Source organism: Apaloderma vittatum, unplaced genomic scaffold (assembly GCF_000703405.1).
Source record: "Apaloderma vittatum isolate BGI_N311 unplaced genomic scaffold, ASM70340v1 scaffold5268, whole genome shotgun sequence".
Lineage (NCBI taxonomy): Eukaryota > Metazoa > Chordata > Aves > Trogoniformes > Trogonidae > Apaloderma > Apaloderma vittatum.
This window is the reverse complement of record NW_009732281.1, coordinates 5,795-28,931: the sequence shown is the minus strand read 5'-3', so window position 1 is coordinate 28,931 and position 23,137 is coordinate 5,795. Positions and strand designations below refer to the sequence as shown.

At 48.2% G+C, this 23,137-nt stretch overlaps 1 protein-coding gene across 1 annotated transcript in view; it reads left to right on the top strand.

Annotated features, from left to right (window-relative positions):
- Positions 1 to 2,857: 2,857 nt before the first annotated feature.
- Positions 2,858 to 23,137, top strand: part of SLC22A18 (solute carrier family 22, member 18) — a gene marked incomplete at its 5' end in the record, with an annotated part of 23,715 nt that continues 3,435 nt past the window's right edge. The window contains 5 exons of the mRNA XM_009875454.1: positions 2,858 to 2,973; positions 3,445 to 3,555; positions 8,796 to 8,896; positions 17,758 to 17,859; positions 21,536 to 21,656. Of these exons, the coding sequence (XP_009873756.1) occupies positions 2,858 to 2,973; positions 3,445 to 3,555; positions 8,796 to 8,896; positions 17,758 to 17,859; positions 21,536 to 21,656 (551 nt within the window). The remainder of the gene's footprint in view (positions 2,974 to 3,444; positions 3,556 to 8,795; positions 8,897 to 17,757; positions 17,860 to 21,535; positions 21,657 to 23,137) is intronic.

Here is a 23,137-nt window from a genome sequence, read left to right as displayed (position 1 = left end):
GTAAAACAGTTGCCTTTTGGTGTGGGAGTGGAAGGATGTCTCCCACTGATGCCATGCCAGGGGGGTGGCATAGGAGGTGTCATCCTGTGTAATTCATGCGTTGTAACGGAAACATCAAAAGAAAAGACGTGAAGATACATCAGAAAAAAAAATTATTACCTCAATATGGCATTTTTACAACCATTTGTTTGACTTCACCTTTCTTTGATGAGCAGACAAACAAATAGAAGAGGTTGTTTCCTGGACACAGATGCGTTAATCTGCAGTTCCAGAGGTTGTCCCTGCCAAATGATGAGACCGTGGAGCAGTTAACCCTAGGGTGTACCTGCATCCCCTTACCATCAATGAGTGATAATGCTTAACATGTGGAAAAAAGAAGAAGTGTTTAGAGAAAGCTGTGGTTAAGGGATTTTCAGATGATTTTGAACACTTCAGGCTTGTCTGGGAAATGTAATTTTGAGCTCTGTATTTTACTGGATTTCTATGACTCCAGAGTCCAGACATATAAGATGCCCCAAATCGACTATGACAAGCCCAGTTTTTCCCAAATGTGTAAAATGTCAAGGCTCCCCTCTCCCTTTCACAGCAATGAATTTTCCATTATATGCTTGCCATGAAATGTTGCCTCATTTGCTAGTTTTATAGGGGGATCCTTCCGTCATTGCTTGGATCTGAAGAGTAAAACATATTTATGTCAGCATTTGGAATTCTGGAAAACCTCAGGAGAAAATAGGATTGGAAAGGAAGTTTTTCTGTCTAATGAAAACTTTTGTGATGCATTTATTTTAATATCAGAATGAAAGCTTGAAATATAGAAATGCTAAAAAAACATTAAACCAGCTGCAGCCACTAATTTTGATTATTTTATCCTTTTTATTTTGTTAGTAAATTTGCTTTATGCTGCAATGCAAAGTAGGAGTTCTGGATTTCTTGGATAAAAATTTGGGCCCACAAAGTTGATTTCAGCAGTCTGGGGACTGTTTGGCAAGCAATTTTAAATCAGAAAGTGGCAATCTGCACTAAAAATAAAAAATAACGATCCAGTAAATGACTAATTTTGTGGTCCGCGGTAATTAGCGGAACAGCTTGGCGGATGGAAGGCAGCAGGTCTAAATTACTGCACCGAGTCCTTCTGCAGGAAGATATAATCTGTCTTTGTTGTTATTAATAATAATTAATGAGAATTAAAATATCCAGCTGGATTTTTGGTTGTTGCTATTAGTGGAAATACATGTATATATATATATGCATTTGTTCTTTGATGCTTTTCTCAGTTGTTTGCATCTCAATCCTTGACTGTCTTGCTCTGGGACTTTAATAATACTCCAGAAATTATTCAGACCACACCTTTGTGTAGCACAGAGGAAACCTGAGGCTTTTACAATTGGTGCTGCTGGCTATTCCACGAAAAGCATGTGCCATGGTCTGACAAGGAAAGCAGAGCAAGAAGTTGGGCAGTAAGCAGATTTTATGGGCAGGCTCTCCGGGAATATTTGTAGGGGCTTCGCAGCTCATTTTTGCTTCTTGTCTTTGGAGCAAGTGGACGCAGGGACGGTCTCCTCCGCATCTGCATGGCTCCAAAGCCTTCTCTGGTGGAATCCAGGCCTTTGCTGAAGTCCAAGGGACTTACATTTCCATGCCCCTGCGGCACGATGATGGTCACTCAGTTTTGTGCCCCTCCACGACACCAGCCTGTGGTGTTTCTGCCGGGCATGGCCACCCTGAAGCTGCATCCTGCGCTGGGCTTTAAGCACGTGCTTTACGAAACCTTTCAACTCACAGGGTTCTCATGATGGAGGAGACTTTTAATGAGCTGGTTTGGTGGATAATTGCTCTCACTGACTAAAACAAAGCCTGCTTCTCCCTTTACTTTCAGCTCAGCTCTCTTGAGTTTCAGTCTTCCAGCCCTGGTCTTTGCCCCACCCATGTTTGGCAGAGTTAAAGCCCATCGGAGTCTGAAACCTTCCCACATGCCCTTAAAGACTAGGAGTTATTTCCTAATCTTCTCTTTTAAGAGGACAGCAATAAGTGAGGACTTACTATTGACTCTATTGACTTTTACATTGTTTGGTTTTTTTAAGATAAGTTGTAATTGTTCCTTTTTATCATTGTATGACTACTGTTAATAACCGCCGCTCACCGCGTCTGCATCCAAGGATGTGGCCTCCCTTCTATTAAAGAAGTTTGGGGCTGTGATGGACAGTTGAAGGGATGTTGATTTGGTTTTGGGCACCTTTGGAGAAAAGTAGGTGCATCAATCAAACTGCTGCTTACTCACCTCGGAAAGTTTTGTAAATTGTGTTTGTTATTTTTAGCAACTCCTCTTCAAGTGGGATTGTGTCTCTGGTGGTTTTGGTTCTGGTTGTAGGCTGAGCTGTATTCTACCACCCTTGATCATTTTGAATGCTTTCTGCAATTTTCTTAACTTCATTTGATTCTACTGAGAAATTTCAAGGTGTGAGATGATACTAAAATGAATGAAATTGGGGATTAGATGAAGGATTAGATGGATGCTAACGAGCAGATGCTGTGTTTTCTGTGGGAAGCTTTCTAAACTTCACTAAACCAAGATGGACTTTTTGGCCCTGACACTTACAGATTTAAAAGCATCATATTATACCCTATTATTAGTACAAAAGATAAACTGTCTTGATAGCAATAGCCATCTTTCAGTCAATTTTCAAACCGTGGTCGTATCCAAAGCCTCCATGAAAGGATATGAGGTTTTTTATAGCTTTATATACTGTGACTTCAAGGGGACTGTTCCTCATCCAAGTGCCCAAGCCTTTGCAGGATGGAAGTATAAATGTCTTGTTTATGATATTTATCCACTTACCTGTATTTTTGCTGTTTGCAGCATTTTTGTTCCTACCTATGTGGGGCTGGTGGGAAATCTCATAAACACTGTGATAGCAGCGGTCTGGATCCCTTCGCAAGCGAAACCAAAGTCAGACCATCGTGTGACAGAGCACAGTAAGTATTTAGTGTTTCTGATAAATAGCACATGAATAGGGACAGCAGGCTGACATGCTGTAAGAACTGCTAAAGGGCCTGGGGTTGCATTTAAGGGCAAAAAGGTGCCAACCTTGAAATCCTGACACTTTATTGCCTAAGCTTGCAGAAGGGTATTATTGCCTACCTATTGATCACTCTGCCATGTGGAAGTGCAAGTTTGCAGCTCAGTGCTTGCCCTGCATCTCAAAAAAGGTGAACACAGGCACTGTGCTGGGGTTAGTTTGTCCCAGCATGGGAGGCAATCCTGCTTTCTCACAGGGGTCCTCTGCACAGAGACCTGACACCAGCTCCCAACCTTCTTCCACCAGCTGCAGAGACACACCTTTTCGGAAAGGTGGCAGTGACCCTGGGCAGACAGCCTCAGAGTTTCTTGCTTCCTGCCTCTCACCTGCATAGATAGAGTATTAATCAACATGTCACCTTCTGTAGGCACATCACAGTCTGGCAGCGTGTTCAGCATCCGAGAAATCCTGCGCCTGATGAAGTTCCCTGGAGTGATGGAAGTTTTCATAGTCAAAGTCTTTTCTGGACTTCCCATAGGTAAATCTCACCCATTATCCTTGATTGCTGATGTATTTAAAATAAGATGACACGAACTGGAAACCAGGCTTGTCCCGACTTACTTAAAGCACGTTGCGTTTGGGCACAGAGCGGTGAGGATTCAGCTCCTAACTCGATGCTGGATGCTTTCAAATGCTCTCAGCTACTCGGAGTCAAAACCCTGGGACTGAATGTAAAACAGACTGCTTGTCACAGGCTGCTTCTGCCACTTTTGGCAAACTGTTTGATCTCTACTCCATCCTCCTGACTGTAAATGTATTTTCTTCTTGTCTGTCATTTCTGTTTAGGCTGTAATGTCTTCAGAGCAGGGGGAAGCCATTTGTGCTCTGTCAGAAGCACGGAGGTCCTTCTTGATTTTACTTAATGATTTTAGGGAGTATATGTAACCTAACTTTTTCCCCCTACAACTGAAAACAAGAGCCTGTGGCTGCTCTGTTGGTTGCAGGCAGGGGAGCCGCAGCAGGTTTCTTCCCGTGCACCTTAGTGGTGCTGCTTCTTCTTCTTTTTATATTCTCCTCATTTTTTGTGTGTCACAATAGGAACTTGCTGCTACCTCAAACCCATCCCAAACTTGCCTCTTTCCCTGCTTCCTTTGAGTCAGTTGCTGTCCTGGCACAGTCCTGTGTCTGGATTTGCCTGGTTACACATATCCTTGGCCAAAATTTAATAATCTGTAATTTTGCCTACCCTCTAGCTTCTTTACCCCCACGTTGCCTAGAGACAAGCCAGCATGTCAGCTTGTTATGGGTGGTGTAAAGATAAGGTGATGTTCTCTGCTTTTCCACAGAGAAAGTGTCCTCGGCTCTTGTCCCAATCAAATCTAAAAGTGCAGTTTCTCTTGATGATGGTTTCAAGGACTGAATTCTGTGCACATCAAAAAACGTGCATGTCATGCATCTGAGCAAACTAAGGCACTCCCTTCCAAACCAGGATCCTAAGAGAAGATTTAAGGCACCTTAGTTTTTATACTTCGCATCTTTTCACAATCCAAGAGAAGCCCTTGAAGTTCAAATAACATGAAACATAATTTTCAAATTAAATTCTAATTTGTCAGCTGTAAATTCAGTTTACAAATGAAAGTAGGTTTGGCTGTGGAGAGTGGCTGAATTGGCATTGCTGGGCTTGGTCAGGTTCGTCTGTTATTCCTTGCTGAGTCTCTAGTGGAGCGAGTCCAACTGGAGCTGCAGAATAACATTCAGGGAAGTAAAGGATTTCTGATTTATTTATTTCTTTTTGCATGTAATTGGCAATGACTGAGATCAGTAATGCTGGTTGGTCCTACCGCTGGCGACAGGCTTCAGTCTCGATGGGCTGCTGGGTTGCCCCAATAGTACACTTTTGCAGTTCTTACAAAACTAAACCTTTAAAACTGTATTTTTAAAAGTGTTTCTAGAGTGACAGCACTTCACACAATGGGACAGTCCGGTGATGTTTTAAGGGGGTTTTCTTTGCTGGCTCATTTCTCAATTTAAAGTAGCTTTTGTTTCTGTGTTTAAAAATGCCCGAGACCGCATCCACATGCAATCTGCACCGTGATTTCCTGTGTGCTCTCCCGTTTTCCAAAGGCTGGGTGAGATGCGCTTTGTTTTAGTCATCCCTGCTGAAATGGAAATTCCTACCCGTTGCAGAAGACATTCTTCTTTTCCCGTGCGCAGCAAAAATGCGCGCCCAACCGCAATAAACAGCTCCTGCCCAAAACTGCAAGGGAACTTCTAGGCAAAGAGACACTGAAGCTGAGATTTAAGGCAGGACAGGGGCTAGGAGTGTGGCACTGAAGTGGCTGGGACTGTTTCTGTATGAGTAGGAATGGGATCCCTCCTGCTCCAGTCATAGTGCTTGACTACAGAGAGGAGGGATTAAAACCCTAGCAACTTCTCTTTCAAGGTGACAGACCATACGATGGCAGCTGAAAGGGGATTTATGTGGCCATCACCTACTTCTCTGCAGCTCGCAGCTGGAGGCTGAGCTCCTCATCAGCTCGTTTACCTTTCATCTCCAGGCTGCAACTGTGTAATTAATTGCATCTCCCAAATTACAGACCGTTCTCTATTTACTTTGTAAACAAGTTTGTGATATACACACAGAAGAAACTCTTCTGTTCCTTATGGATCTTATTGTCATCTGAAATTAGCTTCTTTGAGATCGAAAGTGCCTCACCGGGAGGGCTATGGGGCTAGGAACCTCCTCCCTGCGTTGCATAAAAGCAGAGACACGGGCTCTGTGCCTCTCGCAGGAGGGTGGCTGCCTGGGGATGGATGGGCAGCAGACCTCTCCAGCAAGGCTGGATTATGTTCTCAACTGACCTGGGAAAAAAGAGCCTTGCTGCATTGTGGTAGATAAGAGGCAGAACACAAAACACAAGTATAAAAATGTCAAATATACCTCTTAGTGACCTGAAATCACCGGGGCCGTGAAGATACTGATAAATGGCTGCTTGTATGAATCTTCGTCTGCCTGAGCCCTTTGGACAACCTGGTTTTAACACAATTAATTTAGTGCCTGCATCTCATTTTTTAAAGGATTTTTTTTTTCATGTGTGGATCAGGATTCTGCAGTGAGCCCCAGGTCTCTGCGCCCCATCAGGTTTGCAGTCCAGCCTAAGTAGGGCTGAGCCAGGCTCTCAGAGGCTGTGCTCGCCCTCTTGCACTGGTATCAGTGAGGATTGCTAAGATGGCCCTCCAAAACCACAGGCTGCTTTTAGAGACATCATCTCTTTCACCTTTTTGAAAATACAGTTTGCATTTCTGTGTCTCCTTGGTGCTTTTCCTCGTTTTTAGCACATCTCACAAACCGTTTACCCGCCCTCTGCTGCATAACCCTAACTGCTCATCCCACTGATGCCACATTTTCTAAGGAGTTCACCCCTTAGACTCCCTCAGAAGGTTTCTGAAGATATTTTTTGCCTTTTTTTTTCCCATTTTTTTTCCTGTTGAAAACCTGAGCCTTGCAGTGTGGATTGAGACTTAACCCAGGCAGTTCCTGCATGGGCTTTGGAGGTCCCCAGAAGAGCCTGGGGACCAGCGAGTCCACCCCAGGGTGAATTCATTACTCGTGTGGCTGCACTCAGCTGACCTGCAGCTCCAGACGGGACCTCTTGAGATCTTTATAAGAAATGCTCATTCCAATAAGCGTAACTGAGTTCAATCTGGGGCTCGTGGTGTGGGTTTCACCAAGAAACGTGTTGCTAGTGGGAAAGACCCTTTTAGTTGCTGAAAGAAGGGGAAACAAAGAGGGTCTCCCTTGCCCAGGTACCTTTAAGTGACCACACTGGCACAGGGAGTGACACCCATCTAAAGAAGAGACCTTTGCATCTCCAGGGTAGCAGTGCAGTGCAGTGCAGAGCACAGCCTATCCCCCCTGCTCCAAAAGAAATCAGCTCGTTTGGAGGAGAAAGATCCAAATCTGCCTTAACATGATGAGGGACTTCAAAGGGGGCGAGGAGCTGTAGAAGCTGGCGCGTGGCACCAGGAAGAAGCGTCAGGTATGTAGGAGGGTCGAGCCCCTCCTTGGTGGTACCTGCGAATGGGGTAGCAGGATGAAGGGCGCCCGCTTCGATCTAATCTTCGTCCAAGTGAAACGAAGTGTGGTTTTTCTTTCATTTCTTCACGTGTGCCTTTTATAAACATGTGCAGCTCTGTTTTGGGTGCAACTCTGGTTTGAGTGTTGTGAGTAAATTCTGTTATTTGCATGTTACCTTAAGCTGGATTGAGCTAAGAGCGATTTCAAAGCAACTGAATAACGACGAGGTGCTCTCTGCGCAGGGGTGTGGTGAAACTGTAAATCTTTATGAACCCCATCTCCTTGGCACCTTCTCCAAATATCCAGAGAACAACAGAGCAGGATGCCCCTCCTGCCCCCCATCCCTCTCCCCCAATGCCATGGGGCCGGATGAGGTGCAGCTATCCACTTTAAGGGGGAAGAGGTGTCTCTGTTGGGGTTCAGGAAAGCTTCGTGGCAGGTCCTGGGCTGGGAGGAGGGTGGTGCCTCCAGGGAAAGGGTTGGGGTGCTTGGAAGGGAGATCTTCATTGCTGTAGGTTCTCCACTGGTAGTTGGGCTGCTGGATGTGATGGAGTTGTGTTGGTTTGCCAGGGCGCGAGCCTTCCGCGGTGTTTTAAGTCAGCAATTCGGGATCGCTCTCCTCACGCTTCCGGGAAACGCCGGCAAATCCTTCCCGTGCCGCAGGGTTAGTGACTCACGTTGCCAGGCCACAAGCTGTCTTCTCAGCCTTCTCAGTTCTCACACGTTGCCTCCTGGGCTCTCTTTTCTTCAGGAAGGTGAGGACCACAGCTCCTCGTTTACCCAGTGTTTGTACCTCAGAGGATCCTACAAGGAAGGGCAGGGTCCCTAAAGGTCGTCTGCTCCCTTCCCCTCTCCCAGCAGGGTCAGAGCTCTCTGGGGTTGTTCGCACACAGAGAGCCCCCATTTCCTACTGTCTTGGTCCACTGGAGGTGCACAAGACACTCCTACCTCATACCAGGCTCTGAGAGCAATGTTTTGTCTTAGTATTTTTAATTTGACAGCTCTTTGTGTGCGATGGGAACATGTGTACACGTGTCTGTGTTTGTGTATGTTTGGCAGTGGGGGCAATGCACGCTGTATTGTATTTTCATGTGAGATTGAGTGGGCATTTTCCGTCGTGCTTTCCAGAAGGTGCCTTAATTGAAAAGCAGACCCAGGCTGTGCTCTTTCTGCCCGTGCTTTCCTGAGGACTTATGTCGACGCTGCTATCGGTCCACACCACAGATGTTGCATGTGCCACCAACGTCATTGCCAAGGGGTGTGGTGAAACCTCTGTATTTAGGCTGATGTCCCTGGGTTGTTCCTCATGATGAAAATCTAAAGTCAGGCAAAAGGGGCGAGGAATCCAATCAGATTAGTTTTATGGTTACAGTCTTGTCTGAACAAATGTTTTCTCACTGTCTTAATGGTTATTCTGGCTGCGTTGATACAAATATTTACCAGTTTATAATAAACAGCTGAATCTACAGCCTACATAGTCGCATTATTTAAAGATGAAAGTAAGGCGGATAAAAAAGTTAATATTTAAAGATTAAATTACTACACTGACTTTGAGTTGCATTCTGCTCAGGTTTATATCCAGTCCCGGCAACCTTAGGGAGAGCTACTGACTCATACTGGGGGTGACTGGGAGCAGGGTCTGGAGCACTATATGCAGTGCCAGTATATTGATACCTCGTTCTCATTAACCCTCCCTCTAGGTTTGTTCATGATCATGTTTTCCATCATCTCTATGGATTTCTTCGGCTTGGAAGCAGTGGAGTCTGGATACCTGATGTCATATTTTGGTGTCCTTCAAATGGTAAGGGAAGTGGAAGTCTCCCTCTTGCCACACCGCCATATAGTTTGTTGCCTTTTTGACACATGCTTTTCCAAATCCAAGTGTAATACTGACAGGCAAATCCTAGCTCTGCCACGCAGCACTTGGCTTCAAAAAACAGAAGGGACTCCACATTTATTCTGTTCCTTGGAATGAGGAGAAATCAGAGCAAGGAGTGTCCTGAAAGCTTTCATCCCCTTGTCCCTTTTTGCAGATCTTTAAACCGTGAAGCTAAAATTTCCTTGAACTGATGTATTTTCCTGGGTTTTGTAACAAAACTTGCGTTGAAGCTAAAATGCCCTGACTAACTTTTGTCCTGGTGCAGGTTAGGTAATTTACGTTTACTGAGAAGCACCCCATAAATTTATGTAACTAGATGATCTTACTGGTGTTTTCACAGATCCCAGAGGAAGGACTTGTTTCTGCTGTGTGGAAACAACCACAGCAAGCTTGTATTTTCCAAAAAGAAAAAATAAAAATAAAAAAACAAATACAGAAAGGCAGGCAGTGGAATATGATTAGGAGACTACCAAAATGGGTAAAAGGGGAAGGTCAGCTGAAATAGGCAGTAGCAGGGCTGCAAATGCAAGGTGTTGTGTTCTAGCAGAAGGCTCCTTTCAGAGGAAGAGGCTAATAATTTTGCAGAAAGAGCAACAGATGGTTATAAGCCAGCCTCAAGGTAGGAATGCAAGTTAAGCAATATCCTGAAGGAGGGTGGTCTTGTTATTAAATCCGCCTTCATTTCCTGGGCATTGCCGCAGAGTTCCTGTGGAATCTGGAGGAGCTTCTCATCTGGGAAATGGCAGCTCTGGTTCCTTCCCTGGTGGTTTGGATTTGGTGTGGTGTGCTGCCTGTCGCTTGGGCTCTGTCCTGGTCTCCCCAAATCTGGGCACCTCGGTGGAGCAGCTGATGAGCATGGCTGTCCATCAGCAAGCGGTGTCTGATGAGTAAACTGCCTGGAACTGAGGAGGTGCTGCCTTTGCCATGTCCCTCCTGGGAGGGTGGCTTTGGACTGGCTGTCCCTCGGTCCTGTGAGCTCAACAGCTGCTGCCAGCTGAATGCACTCTCCCATCCAGTCTTGGAAATAAAACCAGTCTGCTGGTCCACAGCATGGAAACAGTGTGACAAGTCAGGTGATCAGCAGCCGCTTTCCAAAGCATGCTTCCAACCCAAACTCCAAAATCACTCAGTTTTTAGAAGGGCCAGGTCATCTGCTTCCCCCTTTAAATGTAGAGGGACTCCCCAACAACTGTGCTCTTAACTTGGACTTGTAGGGTTGGAACTAGAGGAATTTTAGGGTCCCATGCAACTTAAACCGCTCTATGATTTTACAATATCAGTGTAGACATCTACACTGAAATCAAATTTGAGGTCGCAGCATGGCCACGGTGTGCTGGTTCCGAGCTGGGTAACATGGACAGCAATGGCACTTGTACACCGGGGGCAGGAGCCACTTCATGTTGCTACATGGAGCTTGGATGCTGCTGTTAGGTCCAGGATATCTGTCTTCAGGACACTGCTCTTAGATCTGAGATATCTGTCTGTCTTTGCTGCTATTGTTTCCCAGGCTAGTTTGGTTGAAACTGCTGTAGATAAGGTTACCTGTGCTGCTGTGCCTGTGTACCCTACGTCTAGATGCAGCCCTGGAAGATACGGGAATTACAGCATTCACTCTACTTCCTAATGAATAATTAGATGTCGGTGCTAACCAGCGACCTGGCCCTCCCATAGTCAGAGTTTCATCCCACAGAGGCCAGTCGTACCTATCACCACACACTAGCCCAGCAGTGCCCTATAGCCTCGGGTGCAGCATCTGCTTTGCTGGGGAGTCTCTCCCTCAGGACACTTGACACAGAAACTAGCTTCTGTCAGCCAGGCAGTTTTCTTTCATCTGCCTGTGCAGTTTCGGTCCGTGCTGCTACGTGTATTCTACAGTGCATAACTCTGGGCATCAGAATTGTCTCCAGTTGTCTCCCAATGGAGACACTCAAGGTCAGGCTGGATGAGGCCGTGAGCAACTTGATCTAGTTAAAGATGTCCCTGCTCACTGCAGGAGGATTGGACTAGATGAGCTTTAAAGGTCCCTTCTGTCCCAAACCATTCTGTGATTATTCCTTTAATAGCACAATTATTGGACTTACAGGTACCCAAGTGGTGTAAACTGTCGAGGACAGTGATGGGAATTACTTAGCTTAAGTTCTTTCAGATGCAGTTGTTTCTGCTGCACAATGAATCGATACTGCTGGAGATACACATGCAGATTAAGGTGCAAGCAAATTCTACCAGTCTGGATGGGTGAACAGTGATTAATATCTGCTGACTGGCTTCCCCACTTCACTGAGTAAATTATAGCTTTATTCATAAGGAATATAATGTCCTTTTCGATGAATTTTATCAACTAGATCCTCAGCTTTGTTTTCTCATTCCTTAATTTACCTTTCCACAAAACACTGTGAGGGTTTTCCCATTCTCCTGGCCTTGCCCTGAGCCCTCCTGTTAGAAGAAACATTCCCCTCTCTGGTTTACATCTCTCCCTGGGCCTGAAAATAGGTTGTGTGTGAGAACTTTTATAGATGAGAGTGGACGTCACAGAAGTTAAGGGGAAAATAAGAATCCACCCATGTCCTGTTTACTCTAAACCTCCCTGTAGACACTGAAAACAGTGCCTGGGCGGTTGCACAGCACGCCCAGCGCCACATCCCAGGGTCTTGCCCACTCCCAGCCCACGCTGCGTGTGTGAAACGGCTTCAGCGATGCTCAGGGAACAGCACAGCCTGCACGGGCTGAGCCCTTAGCTCAGCTCTTGCCTGAAAGGCATATGCTGGCAAAAGCATTGCCCGACCTGCCAATCCCTGGCAATTTTTAGTAATAGTATTTCTTTTGTTACGGTAGTTTCGGTTTTTAAATGAAATCTTCTCAAAATTAACATCTTCCTCTTGCACAGAGGTAATGTTGCAGCTCCCTTCCCCAGCCTGATCAGCAATCCCAGATGACTCAAATAGTGATGATCTCTTCCCACTTTCCTCTCTCACCCCAAGGATATTATGCTCCAATTGCTTAACCTAATTTTCCAGCTTCTCAGCCTCATTTAACCTACTGTGGTGAGAAGAGGCCAATGCACTGTAAACATTTCTGCTTCTGACCATTCCTCCCATTCAAGCCAGCTGCAGAGCACCTAGAGAGATTTTGAATGGCTTTCAGTCAGTCCAGCTAATTCTAAGCAGGCAGCTCAAGTACTTTGTCGCTGGTATCTCAAACAGCTCTTTGCATGGGGAGATCAGCACAGAAATGCCAACCCTGTGGGAGGCGAGGCATTTGCCACCTCTGCAGATGGAGAACTGGCTGCCCCACTAATTCCAGCAGCCCTCCTGAGGGATCCCGCAGGACGCCGACATTTTGGGGGATGTCCCATGCCCAGTCTGAGAGCATCCCTGAGGGTTCAGAAGGCAGATTTGGGGCTGGTTGACTGGCTTTTAGAGCCCAGGAGCTGCGTGGGCTTTGACTGACCACTCCCCAGAGGATCTCTCTTAGTTGCTCCCTTGCTGAGCATCAGCACATCACAGGGGAACGGTTGATGACATTTGCTGGTGGTGGGTTTTGTCCTCACACCATGCATATAGCACTGATGACCACCATCTGTAGCATGGGGCATCCTTGGCACCATCTTCCCTTCACCAGGTTGGCTGCCCACAGCAGGGTCACCCCAACTCTAGTGGTCCTTGTTATCACTTGTACCCCTGCATGGAGGGACGTAGGTTGCCTTGCTACTGCTCGCAGCCTGTCTCGTGGAGACCTGAGTGGCCCAAAGTAATGTGCCTGCTGAGGTGTTGCCGTAAAAAATTCCTGTGGGAGTGCCTGTCCACGGGGAATGAGGGCTTCCTGGGTCTTTGGATCAAGCACTGGCCCAGGAGCTGGTGCCACTTTACTGTTTGAGGTCAGGCAAAGGGCATCATCTGAGAGCAGAGGATACTGGAAACCATGGGACAGGCTTAAGTACAGTGAGGGTGGGAAGGGGCTTGCTTCTGGGTCGGCACAGAGCCAAATGAGGTCAGAGAAGGGTGTGCAGGGAGGTGGTGTCGTGGCGCTGGGACAGAGAGCTGTCTGGTGAGGAAATAAAGTCATTGCTTAGAAAATGGAATATGACTGAGGCTGGAGTGAGCTGATGGGGAAGTGAAAATAGCAGTTGGGGGTAATTCAAGCAAATCAGGGCTCTGTGGTGATGCTTGAAACAGCCTGATAGTGTGAGGCTGCCTGATGTGCCGGGACTGTGCCAGCCGAGGTGGAGGAGGAGGAGTTGAGTGGGAGCTGGCCAGATGAGGGGGGGAAGGCAGACAGCAGAGGGATACCCCTGCGCCAGGCGTCTGGTGTTGCAGAGATTCCCTTGCTCATGATATGTCTGAAGCATCTTTATGTGATCGCTGGTGGGTCTCCAGGCAAGAGGCGTGAGAGCCCGTCGGGGACGCGATCCCTCTGTCCTCCGGGGCTGGGCTTCCAGAGTCCTCTCGTCTCCGAAGCCGTGCGAATCACATTCCCCTCGCAGTGAATGCCTGGGAGTGTGAGATGCCATTCAATATCCCTCCAGAGAATAATTAATTTCACAATAATTTAAAATAGTTTAATTTTGCATAATGGGCAGAAGCGGGCCTAGGCTCCAGGTTTTTTTTTTGGAGTTGCGAGCGCAGTAGCATGAGAACTTCCAGGCATAGTATCTGACTTGGAAAATATTGCCAGAGGATCAGGCAAGTGAAATATCTGGAGACCTTGGTTGAAATCTAAAGTCACATCTGATGCTTAGATTTCAAACCCCGGGACGGGGTGGGGGAAGCTTTCCTTCAAGAACTTTTTCTCCAAAAAAAACCCAAAGCAAAATGCACCAAACAAAAATTCTGGGTGGGACAAAGGGGTAGATATTTATAACCCTGAGGATCAAGAAATCATAAGACATCTGTTCTGTTTACTGTGTTTAAATTTGTATTGTTATACAAACTCCACCTCTAGCTGTGCAGCTTCTGGAGGGACAAGTTGGTACAGCGTGATACTGAAAAGATGAGAGAGATTCCTGGAGGAGAGATTTACATTGCGTATCATCTTATCACCAGTCTGTCCCTCTTGCTTTTTTTTTTTTCCTACCCTGCACAGTAAAGAGATGATTAAAGAGCCGGGGATTTAATTACAGCCAGGTATGCCTAGGGGGAAAACCCACTCAGTGAAAGGGCCTTGCAACAACAAACAGAAAGTTCCCCAGTTTCCTGGCTTTGAAGGATTTAAATCTGTGGAGGGGGGCGGGTTGCAGGGGGAAAGAAAGTGATGAGGCTGGAGTTTGCAAAACACGGGGTCCTCTTCCCCCTCTTCGGCAAAGTGCTGCCTTAGCAGCTCGGTCCTCCCAGCCCCACCAAGCTCCTGCTCCTCTCCAAGACCTGAACAACTCCTCGAGTGCCGCATCAGTAAAACGACTCCCTGATTTCCCCCGCCCAAGGTTTCGCACCGCCTTCAGCCTGTGCGAGAAATGCCTCGTGGTTTGCGTTGCCCCTGCATCCCATCCCAGGCGGCACCGCGCTTGCCCAGGGAGCTGCCAGCCTAGATTTCATGATTTCAAAGGCGAGAGCGATACGAGTCTGGTGCGTGGGAGCCTGCCTCTGATGTGAATCGTGCTATCGGTGCTGGGGATGGGGCCCTGCATCTTCTCTGCCAGGCAGCTTATCTGTCCTGCTGCGCCGGCATCTCCCACCTTCTCACGCCTTTTCATTTTGGGGCTGTTGGGTGAAAGGGAATTTATTCCGTTGCCGGTTTCTGTCAAACTTTTAATTGATGCTGAGGGAGGAATCTCCATCTGCTGGGCACGAGGACCAGCCGAGCTTCTGTGTAGCTCTCTAACCTCCATCAAGGTTAGATGGTTAGTGGCAAGGCTGGTGCTTTGCTGCTCAAAAGTCTTCCAAAACTCAGCACCTTAAACCTTCAAACAGCAGCTGTCTTTTCCACCTTGCAACGGATTCCTGAAATTTGTGAATGAGGTCAACAATTTGTGAATGAGGTCTGAGCAAATGGGAGCTGCTGCCCTCTCAGAAGTCACACACAGGGAAGAGAGTATTCTTCTGTGTGATCAGCTGAACTAGTGTAACGAACCCCCGGTTTGGCAAATCCAGCATGACGACAAGGAGAGATTTGACTGTTCTTGTGCATTTGTCAGGAGACTTATTTGCCTTTAAAGAAGGAGAGGGGGAAGGTAAAAAAAAAAAGAAAAAGGTGAGTTGGTTTTTCCTGTGACATGTGTACACAGCCAGGGGCGGTGCCTGTTATTTCACTTGCAAACAATTTCCTCTCTCTTTTGTTTATTGATGACAGAAGGCATTCCAGCCAGGTACACTGGCTCTTTCCCGACTTCAAAGGAGGTCAGGTTACAAAGGCAAGCACCATCCAGGCAAAATGAAGCACGGGAGAGGAAGACCCATAGCAATTGATATCAAGAGTGAATAAAAAGTACTGGAATGCACCAGCAGGAACAAAAATAAGGATAAAAATCCTGCTGCTGCATCATCAGTGTGACCAGAGCTTGTCCGTAGGAGCAGCGATGGCCAGGTCACCTGGGATGTCCAGTTTTCAGATTAGAAGTGAGGTTGGAGCTCCTGGTTCATCCAGCACCTAAATCAAGGTGCTGTGTCCAAACTGGAGATGATGGACCTTTCCTGCCTTGAGCTCATGGCTAGATCAGCAATGACTGTGCTGAGGAGGAGAGTCCAGCAGCCCCGATAACCAGTGGGGAGGCTGCAGCCTAAGGATGGGCACTCAGCCCCGAAGGGAAAGCAGGTGACCTGGGCTGTCGTTTGCCCTTGGAAAAAGCTCCATCGCAGAGTTGGTTGGTTCATCAGTGATGGAGGTATTTTTGGGTACGTCACTCCCACGGCCATCAGACCAGGCTGCTCAGGGACCTTGCTGATGATATACCCCAATGACTCAAGGAAGGGCAGGGACAGGGCTGTGCCTGCACTGTACATCCCAATTAAATATTCAGTTCAAGTCTGGGCAAATTGAGAAACATTTCCTTTCCTCCAGTGGCTCAGCAGAGCTGAACTGGGGTTCGGGTGATGCCACAGCTGAATCAAGCCATGCCCTGCGACAGGGCTCAGCACCCGTCCCCTGTGACTCAGCACTGCTCTGGCAAGGAGGGACTGGGAAGTTGCAAAAAGTTAATGACAATTCCTCCTTTTAGGAGCGCTCAGCTTAATGAAGCGTTACTCAGCGGCTTTTTCACCCAGCCCCCGAGGGCTGGTATCGGCTGCCTCCCGTGGCCGCGGCAGGGCTCTCGGATGGGATGACTCGGGTCACCCCGTGCATCGTCCGAGCATCGCGCTGCAGCGACATGTGTGCCCAAGGTCGCTCAGCGAGTGACATGACCCAGGAGAGACACGCAGGGCCGGTGCCATCGTCACGTGGTGGCTGGGCACATGTGAGCCGAGCTCCCAAGCCCTGCCCAAGGGTGGGGACAGGGACAAGACGGAGGCAGGAAAAGCATTTACTGGGAGCCAGATTATCTGCTTGCCCTCGTGTTGAAAATCGCTTCTGCTCTGAAGCAAAGGGAAGGGGCGAATTTGGTGTTTTCCATTCAGCTGTAGCTTGTTGGAAATATATTCAATTTGTAGCTATTGTTCTTTATGTCAACTTTATTTTCATTCTATTGCTATTTACTTTTTGCCTTTTTTTTAATTTTAGCAATTAAATTGCTTTTTTTCTGGACTGCTTGCCAGAGATTAGCATTTCCTTTCTTTTTAATGAATTACTTATTTATTTTGCACTTATTTCCTTTCCGCTGAGTTTGAGTTTTACCCTTAGGACTAACAGAGCAAGCTTGAGCATGGTGTAGCGTCATTCCAGATCCACGCAGAGCACCGAGCTTTTCTCCAGGATGGGCTGCTGTTGAAACGAAGCCATCCCGCCAAACAAAGTGCTTTGAACTAGAGTTCTTCTTTCAAGTCAGAGGGGGTTTTGCTTGGATTGAACAAACCTTTTAAGGCAGAGAAAACTCAGTAGCTTCCCATCTGTCCCTGCCCTGATATGCAGTCAGTCTGGCTTTGTTTTCACAGTGGTCTCTTCCAATCTCTGAGCTCTTATGTCCACTTGGACCAGCATCACGTGAAATACAGGAGATGCTGAACAAAGGGAAAAAGAGGGATTCTTGTCTCTGCAAGTACCGGAAAAGCCAAATACTTTCTGGGGTTTAATTATTTTATTTATTTTTGCTCCTCCTTCCCTCTCCCTCTCCCCCAGTTTTTATTTAAAATCTGTAAAACCAGTTTCCCAGCCCTCATGTCTGTACATACTGCTGGGGCTGGGTATTAGCATCTCTGTCGTACTTGTTTCCTGCTTAAAAACGACGAACCTCCCAATTTGTATATTTATAGTTTAAAATAATGGCAAGAGAAGGTGCAGGAAAGGAGGCATTTTCCTCCTCTGCATGCAAATGTACAGCTTTTCCTTGGAAGGGCTTGCTTACAATGAAGACCTTAGTATTAACTGCATTTCGCAAAACGTCACAAGTTAGTTATCTGCAAGCATCTTTAGAAGGTTCCAGGCACAACAGGTGAGCAGGCAGTGATGGTAAACTTAGGCATGCACCGTCAGTAAAGGCTTTCAGTTGACAGGACAGATCTATCCCTTGGATGCAAAATATTTGAAATAATAGATTCTGTTGTCTACCATCGTAGCCAAGTCCCCTTTTCTCAAAATAAAAAAAAAAAAGTGAGGGAATAACCCATTTGCTGCCTTTCATTTATCTGAATCACTGTAGCAGTTCTCTTTTGAGCTTTTTTAAATTGATATATATCGGTGCTTATGTGCTTCTTTCCCAGGTTGTCCAGGGTCTGGTTGTTGGAAAACTCGCTAACCACTGCACGGAGAGGACCCTGCTCAGGCTCAGCGTCTTTGTCTTCGCTGGTGTGGGCCTAGGCATGGTAAGGCTCGGTGTGAAATCGCCCATGGTGTCTTTTAATAAGGCAGAGACGCGAAGTCTGTGAGACCTGGCTGCAAGCTCTGCCCCTCACAATGCCACCGCCGGCTTCGCAAGGCGGGGAAACCAGCTCCCCCCAGACCTCTGTGCCAACAGAGCCACGCTTGGTGTTAAGCACCACACCAAATAACGATAGAGAGCTGCGTGAGTAATAGTTACCAGGCTTAAAAAAAAAATTAATCTCACACAGAAACTCGTTAAGTCCCTCCTGAGTCACTGGCTTTGCATAGAAATCCTGCCCTGGGTCTTGTCAGCGACTACGTTTCCTGAACTACCCAGAAAGTAAATGGAGATTACAGCAGGGGGGAATTATTGCGGTTGTGTGCTGCTGCGAGACAGCAGAGGCTGCGTGCTCTTCTTCTGTTCTGGGGCTTTATTTTTGCCTAATTCCCCCAAGCTGAGAGTATTTAGGGAAGGAGGTAGCAAGGCAATAATTTTGTTCCTTCGCGTTGGGATACCTGGTGTTACCCGTTGCTGGCCGTGTCTGCACGGGCGACACTTGATGCCAATCTCAACCAGTAACTGGAAAACGGAGCTGATGCAGGCAGCAACACTGGTAATCGTGTGTGCTTAGATAAGCCCTGTTCAGGGAACTGATTGCTCTGCCCAGGCCACGGGCAGGGAGGAAGGCTGCGCACCGGTCCCCCTCCGCAAGAGAGGACCCAAAGGATGGTAGGGCTGCATCTGCCTTCTCAACGCTCCCTGCAGGATTTGGCCTCAAGCCTTGCTGCCAGGACGCCGGGGCTTACGCCGGCGTGGGTCTGGTGGGAGCGGTTCCCACGGCAGTGCTGCAGCCACAGGGGGGCAGGGACAGATCCTGGAGGGTATCGAGGTTCGTGGTTCCCAGCTACACGGATGAGATGAGGCACCTACGCACCTTAGCTAATGTGAGGCTAAATGTCGTGTCTGAGATGAGGCTGGGAAGGGAGGATGGATGCAGATGAAAGGCTGGCTTTGCAAAGGGGGTGTGGTCCCCCTCTCTGGGATTTCAGGGTCACAGAGGCAGTCACAGAGGCACTGCTGGCTTGTAGGATGCTCAGGAAGGGTCCATCCTGGCTAGCATCACATGGTTTTGACTGGCATCTATGTGTCCCCTCGGCATGGGACATCTGCACAGATCTTGGTGCCCAGGAAGAGCTTTGATGGTCTCGCTGTTGTTTTCTGGTCATGAGTGGGAGCAATTAGGTGGGACCAAGGTAGACCTGGCCCATCGGGAGACCTGAGCGCCCCCAACCAGGTGCAGGGCAGGGTGCCACTGTGACCAGCTCCCCCTGCTAAAGCGTGATCCCATGGGAATCGAACAGAGGCGCAACAGGGAGTGAAGGGCTTTTGTGTGCTGAGGTCTCACTGAGAGGGAAGGCTGGAGGTGGGAGAGAAAGCCTCGATGGCTTCGCTTGCAGCAGCGAATGCCCCAGCGTGGGGAGGGGAGCTGGGAAGGGAAATCATTTTAGAGTTGGCAATTCCGCCAAGCCCGGAGGGCTGTGGACATCCTGACAGCACGGGCCTGGGGACAAGGGTCAGCAATGACATCCCACGAGAACTATTCATAGGCAAACGCAGCTGCGCTCCTCGTTGCTTGTTAAAAAGCGCTCTGTTCCAGCAGCTGCCGAGAAAACATCCGTTTCTGGGGTGGCTTTCTGTCTCGGCAGGGATGAGTGCTGTCGCAGCGGCAGGCCCCCAATGCAGAGATTAAGGCGTGAAGCTTTTAATCCCACACAGCCGCCGGCAGAGGAGCATCCCGCCCGCTGTGCCCTTGCTGCATCTGGCTTCCAAATGAAGCAGATGCCCTCCCCGAAGGGTGGAAGTGAGGAGAAGGGCTAGCTGTTAATAAAAGACACTCCAAAACCCATCTTCGTATTGCCAGGAGGTGGGCTGAAGTGTTTTTGGAAGGCTGGCAGAGGCAGACAGACAGCACTGCAACTGGGAAGAGGACATTCCCAGCAATCAGCAGCTGGAGAAGGGAAGGAGTGGGCTAGGAGTTCGGCAAGAGCACCTGGAAAAGGAGAGGAGGGGAGAGCCAGTGTCTGATCTGCAGATGCGAGCCGGGAGCGCGTGGGCAGGGGCGTAGGAGGGCTTGGCGGTTGTGAGGGGGAAGTTTTTCTCTTTGTCTGAAGGCACGGCTGTGTCTCGTCCTGCCTCGCTGCCTGCACTTCCCAGGCGCCTGCTCTTGGAGCCCGTCTGCTGAAACTCCTGGTTCTGCCTCGCTCGCCTGAAAAACGCCTTCGGATCTGCCCGGAACAAAAAGTCTGCTGCCTACCCAGCCCAGTGAGGAGTAGCAGAGCCTAGGCTCTGCCTGGCTCAGTCCTTTGAGGAGCCTTTTTTCCCTGTTTTTTTACAGGGGACAGACCTGGCTCTGCTCTTTTCTGCCCACTTGCTTCAGCCCATGAGGATATTAGTACAAAGCAGGGCAGGACAGGTTAAAGCTGGTTTTTCCTATGAGCTCCACAATGTTGTCCTGCCATGATATTTACCCTAGCAAGGGATAAGATTTCTGGATGTTCACGTACCAAATACCTGTTCCTCTGTTCTCTGGCTCTTTAATCAGAAGTACCTAGATCTTAACCAAAACGTAGGCAAAGAGCTCCTCTGAGGAGAGAAACCTGGCTGTGTGTGACTCTAGAAGGAACTTGGAATAAACCTTGATATTTCCAAGTCATTAGTGAGCAATGTCTCTGAGCTTCTCCATCTTCTGTAGCCAAAAGGCAAGGACCAAATCTTAGGAGAGAGAACTCCAGAGAATGAAACTTCTGGCTAAACCGGTGACAGAAATGTTTTCCAGCCACAATAACATACCCCGAGATATGGGTGAGGGCAGGAGACTTGCAAGAAAGGGAGAATTTCCTTTCCATGCCCCAGAGAAATCCATTCAATTTGACCAGCGGGGCTTGTGAATGAGCTGAGAGCCGCTCTAGCCCCATGGCTTATGGAGACCTGGTGCTTTTGTTTCAGTATTAAACAGCTGGAGGGATGTCTCCACTAAGAATATGTGCAATAACAAAATCATTACTCTCCCTAATTATGCTCGCTAATGTGCACTTATGGCCAGAAGACCTATTCCAGATTACTGAATCCGGTGAATTTATTAGCAAGGAAGCAGCAGAACAGGATTAGAAATCCCAAAGGTACGGCGTTACATAATGCACCGCACTCATTTGTTTTGACAAGCTCAGTTTAGTTTTAATTATTTATGATAATGAACCGAAATGCCTTCTCTAGGCTGTTTTGTATAAGTAATGGAGGCTTCCTGAAGTACACCACATGCATCTGCTGTTCAACGTTTCCTCAGGAGTTGGACAAGAGACAGAAGACGGGGGGAAGGGTGTCCGGGGACATCACTAATTCCCAGACTCCAAAAATACCCACAGCAGTGCCGGAGAAACGTGCTGCCAGATTGTAGGGTATCGTCTGCTACTCGCTCCACATGCTTGGAATAATTCCCTGCAGACAAATGGTGGGCTGTGAAAGACCTTGCGAGGGCCAAAGCCGTCGTGTTGTGGCTCCCAAAATTTACCTAAGCCGTGGGTTTGACTCATGATGTTTTTTTTCCGGGTTGTTTCTTGCCACAAAGTCACCACTTGTGCTCTCTAATGATCCATGGTCCGTTGTGTCCTGTCCGTTAGGCCCTGATGAAGACCGTGTGGCACTACTGCCTCGTCGCGGTGCCGCTGGTGTTCGCCTTCAGCATGCTGGGCACCATCACTGACAGCATCCTCACCAAGGCCGTCCCCTCCTCCGACACTGGTAAGAATCATCAAAAAAAAATCAGACTGGTCTTTTCTTGGTGCTTCCCAGCTCACACCACTGTTCTCCTAAACTCTCTTTTCCATGGGAATCTAAGATATGTTTAAAAACAAAAGCAAAAGCTGCTTTTCCACCGTGGCACTGGCCGGGAGGGTTGCTTGTTCACATCTTCTAACTTAGGGTATCTCAGGAAGATATTCTGGATCGTGCTTTGGAGATATGATTGCCTGATGCAGTAATTGCCTCCTCTGTATGTTTGGGCCATGTTTCAGTCAAGGAGTTACTGCATTTCTCTGTACAAGGCAGCTGAAATGCAATGGTTGTTGTACAAATCTTTATACCTGGGTTTTTCATTCTGTCCATGAAACAAATGTGCCTGCTTTATAGTTGTGGGAGCCTTCCTTTGTCCCTGGATGGAGCTGGGTTAACCCAGTTTGGTGTCTTTTCAAGGTTTTCTCCCAGAGCTGTATTCACCAGGTATCTGAGAGTCTCTCTGGGAAGCCACCCTGCACCCTTAATTTTCCTTAGCAGCCATCTGAGCAGATACCTCTGCACAGACCCTGTCGAGAACAGGAGTTACAGTTTGCACAGCCCATTAGTGAAGTTTATAAAGCGCTTTTGAGATACTTTGGAATGAAGAGCTTTTCTAAATGTCACTTCAGTAGTTTATTTGTAGAGCTGACCACCGCATCTCCTACAAATGCTGGAAGCCTGTGGTTTGAGTGCGATGCTTCTACCTGGGAGGACCGCTTAGTTCCTGGGGAGGTGACGACTGGGGATATCTCAGCCCCTCTGCTCGGCTGGGAAGCAAATCTGCTGTTTCATGGGTTGGAGTGATGTTCATGTGAGGAGGGGGAGACGGAGTGGGGGGAAGGGCACCAACTGGCTTTGGGGCATACAGCCAAGCTGGAATTCATCCAGGCTCTTCTCAAAGGGGCTCTGTGAGGAAAACTGGAGCATTGCTGGGCTTTTAAAGCCCGGAGGCAGGCTTCGGTCAGAGAGGAGGATGGACCGAGTTGCCTCACCCTGCTTCCCACTTGCGTATGTTGTTAGGTCAGCCTGTGGCTCAGCAGGATGGACGGTCTCCGCATGGCGGGGCTGGATGGGTGGGCAGGATGGAGGCAGCCCATGGGGCCGTGCCGATGGCCAGGAGGTGGCTGTGGGACAGCAGAAGAGCCGTGGGCTATCCGGGGCTTTCTACTGCCTGTCCGTCCTGGGCTGATGCAGTGCCAAGCACAACTACAAATTCCAGTTGCAGCTGACTGGACATGCTGAGGAGGGATGCTGCTGGCATGGATGTTTGCAGCACTGGGGGAAAAACCTTGTCTCCCTCGCTCCCCCCTTGCCCTTGCCTCTCAAACTATCACTTTCTCCTTGTGATGTTTCTGAGGGAAGAGGCATCCGAGGGGTTTTGAGCTTGTTTTGGACGCAGCCGGGCAGGGGCCGGAGCGCAGGCAGGGAAGCCTGGCACAGCAGAGCCG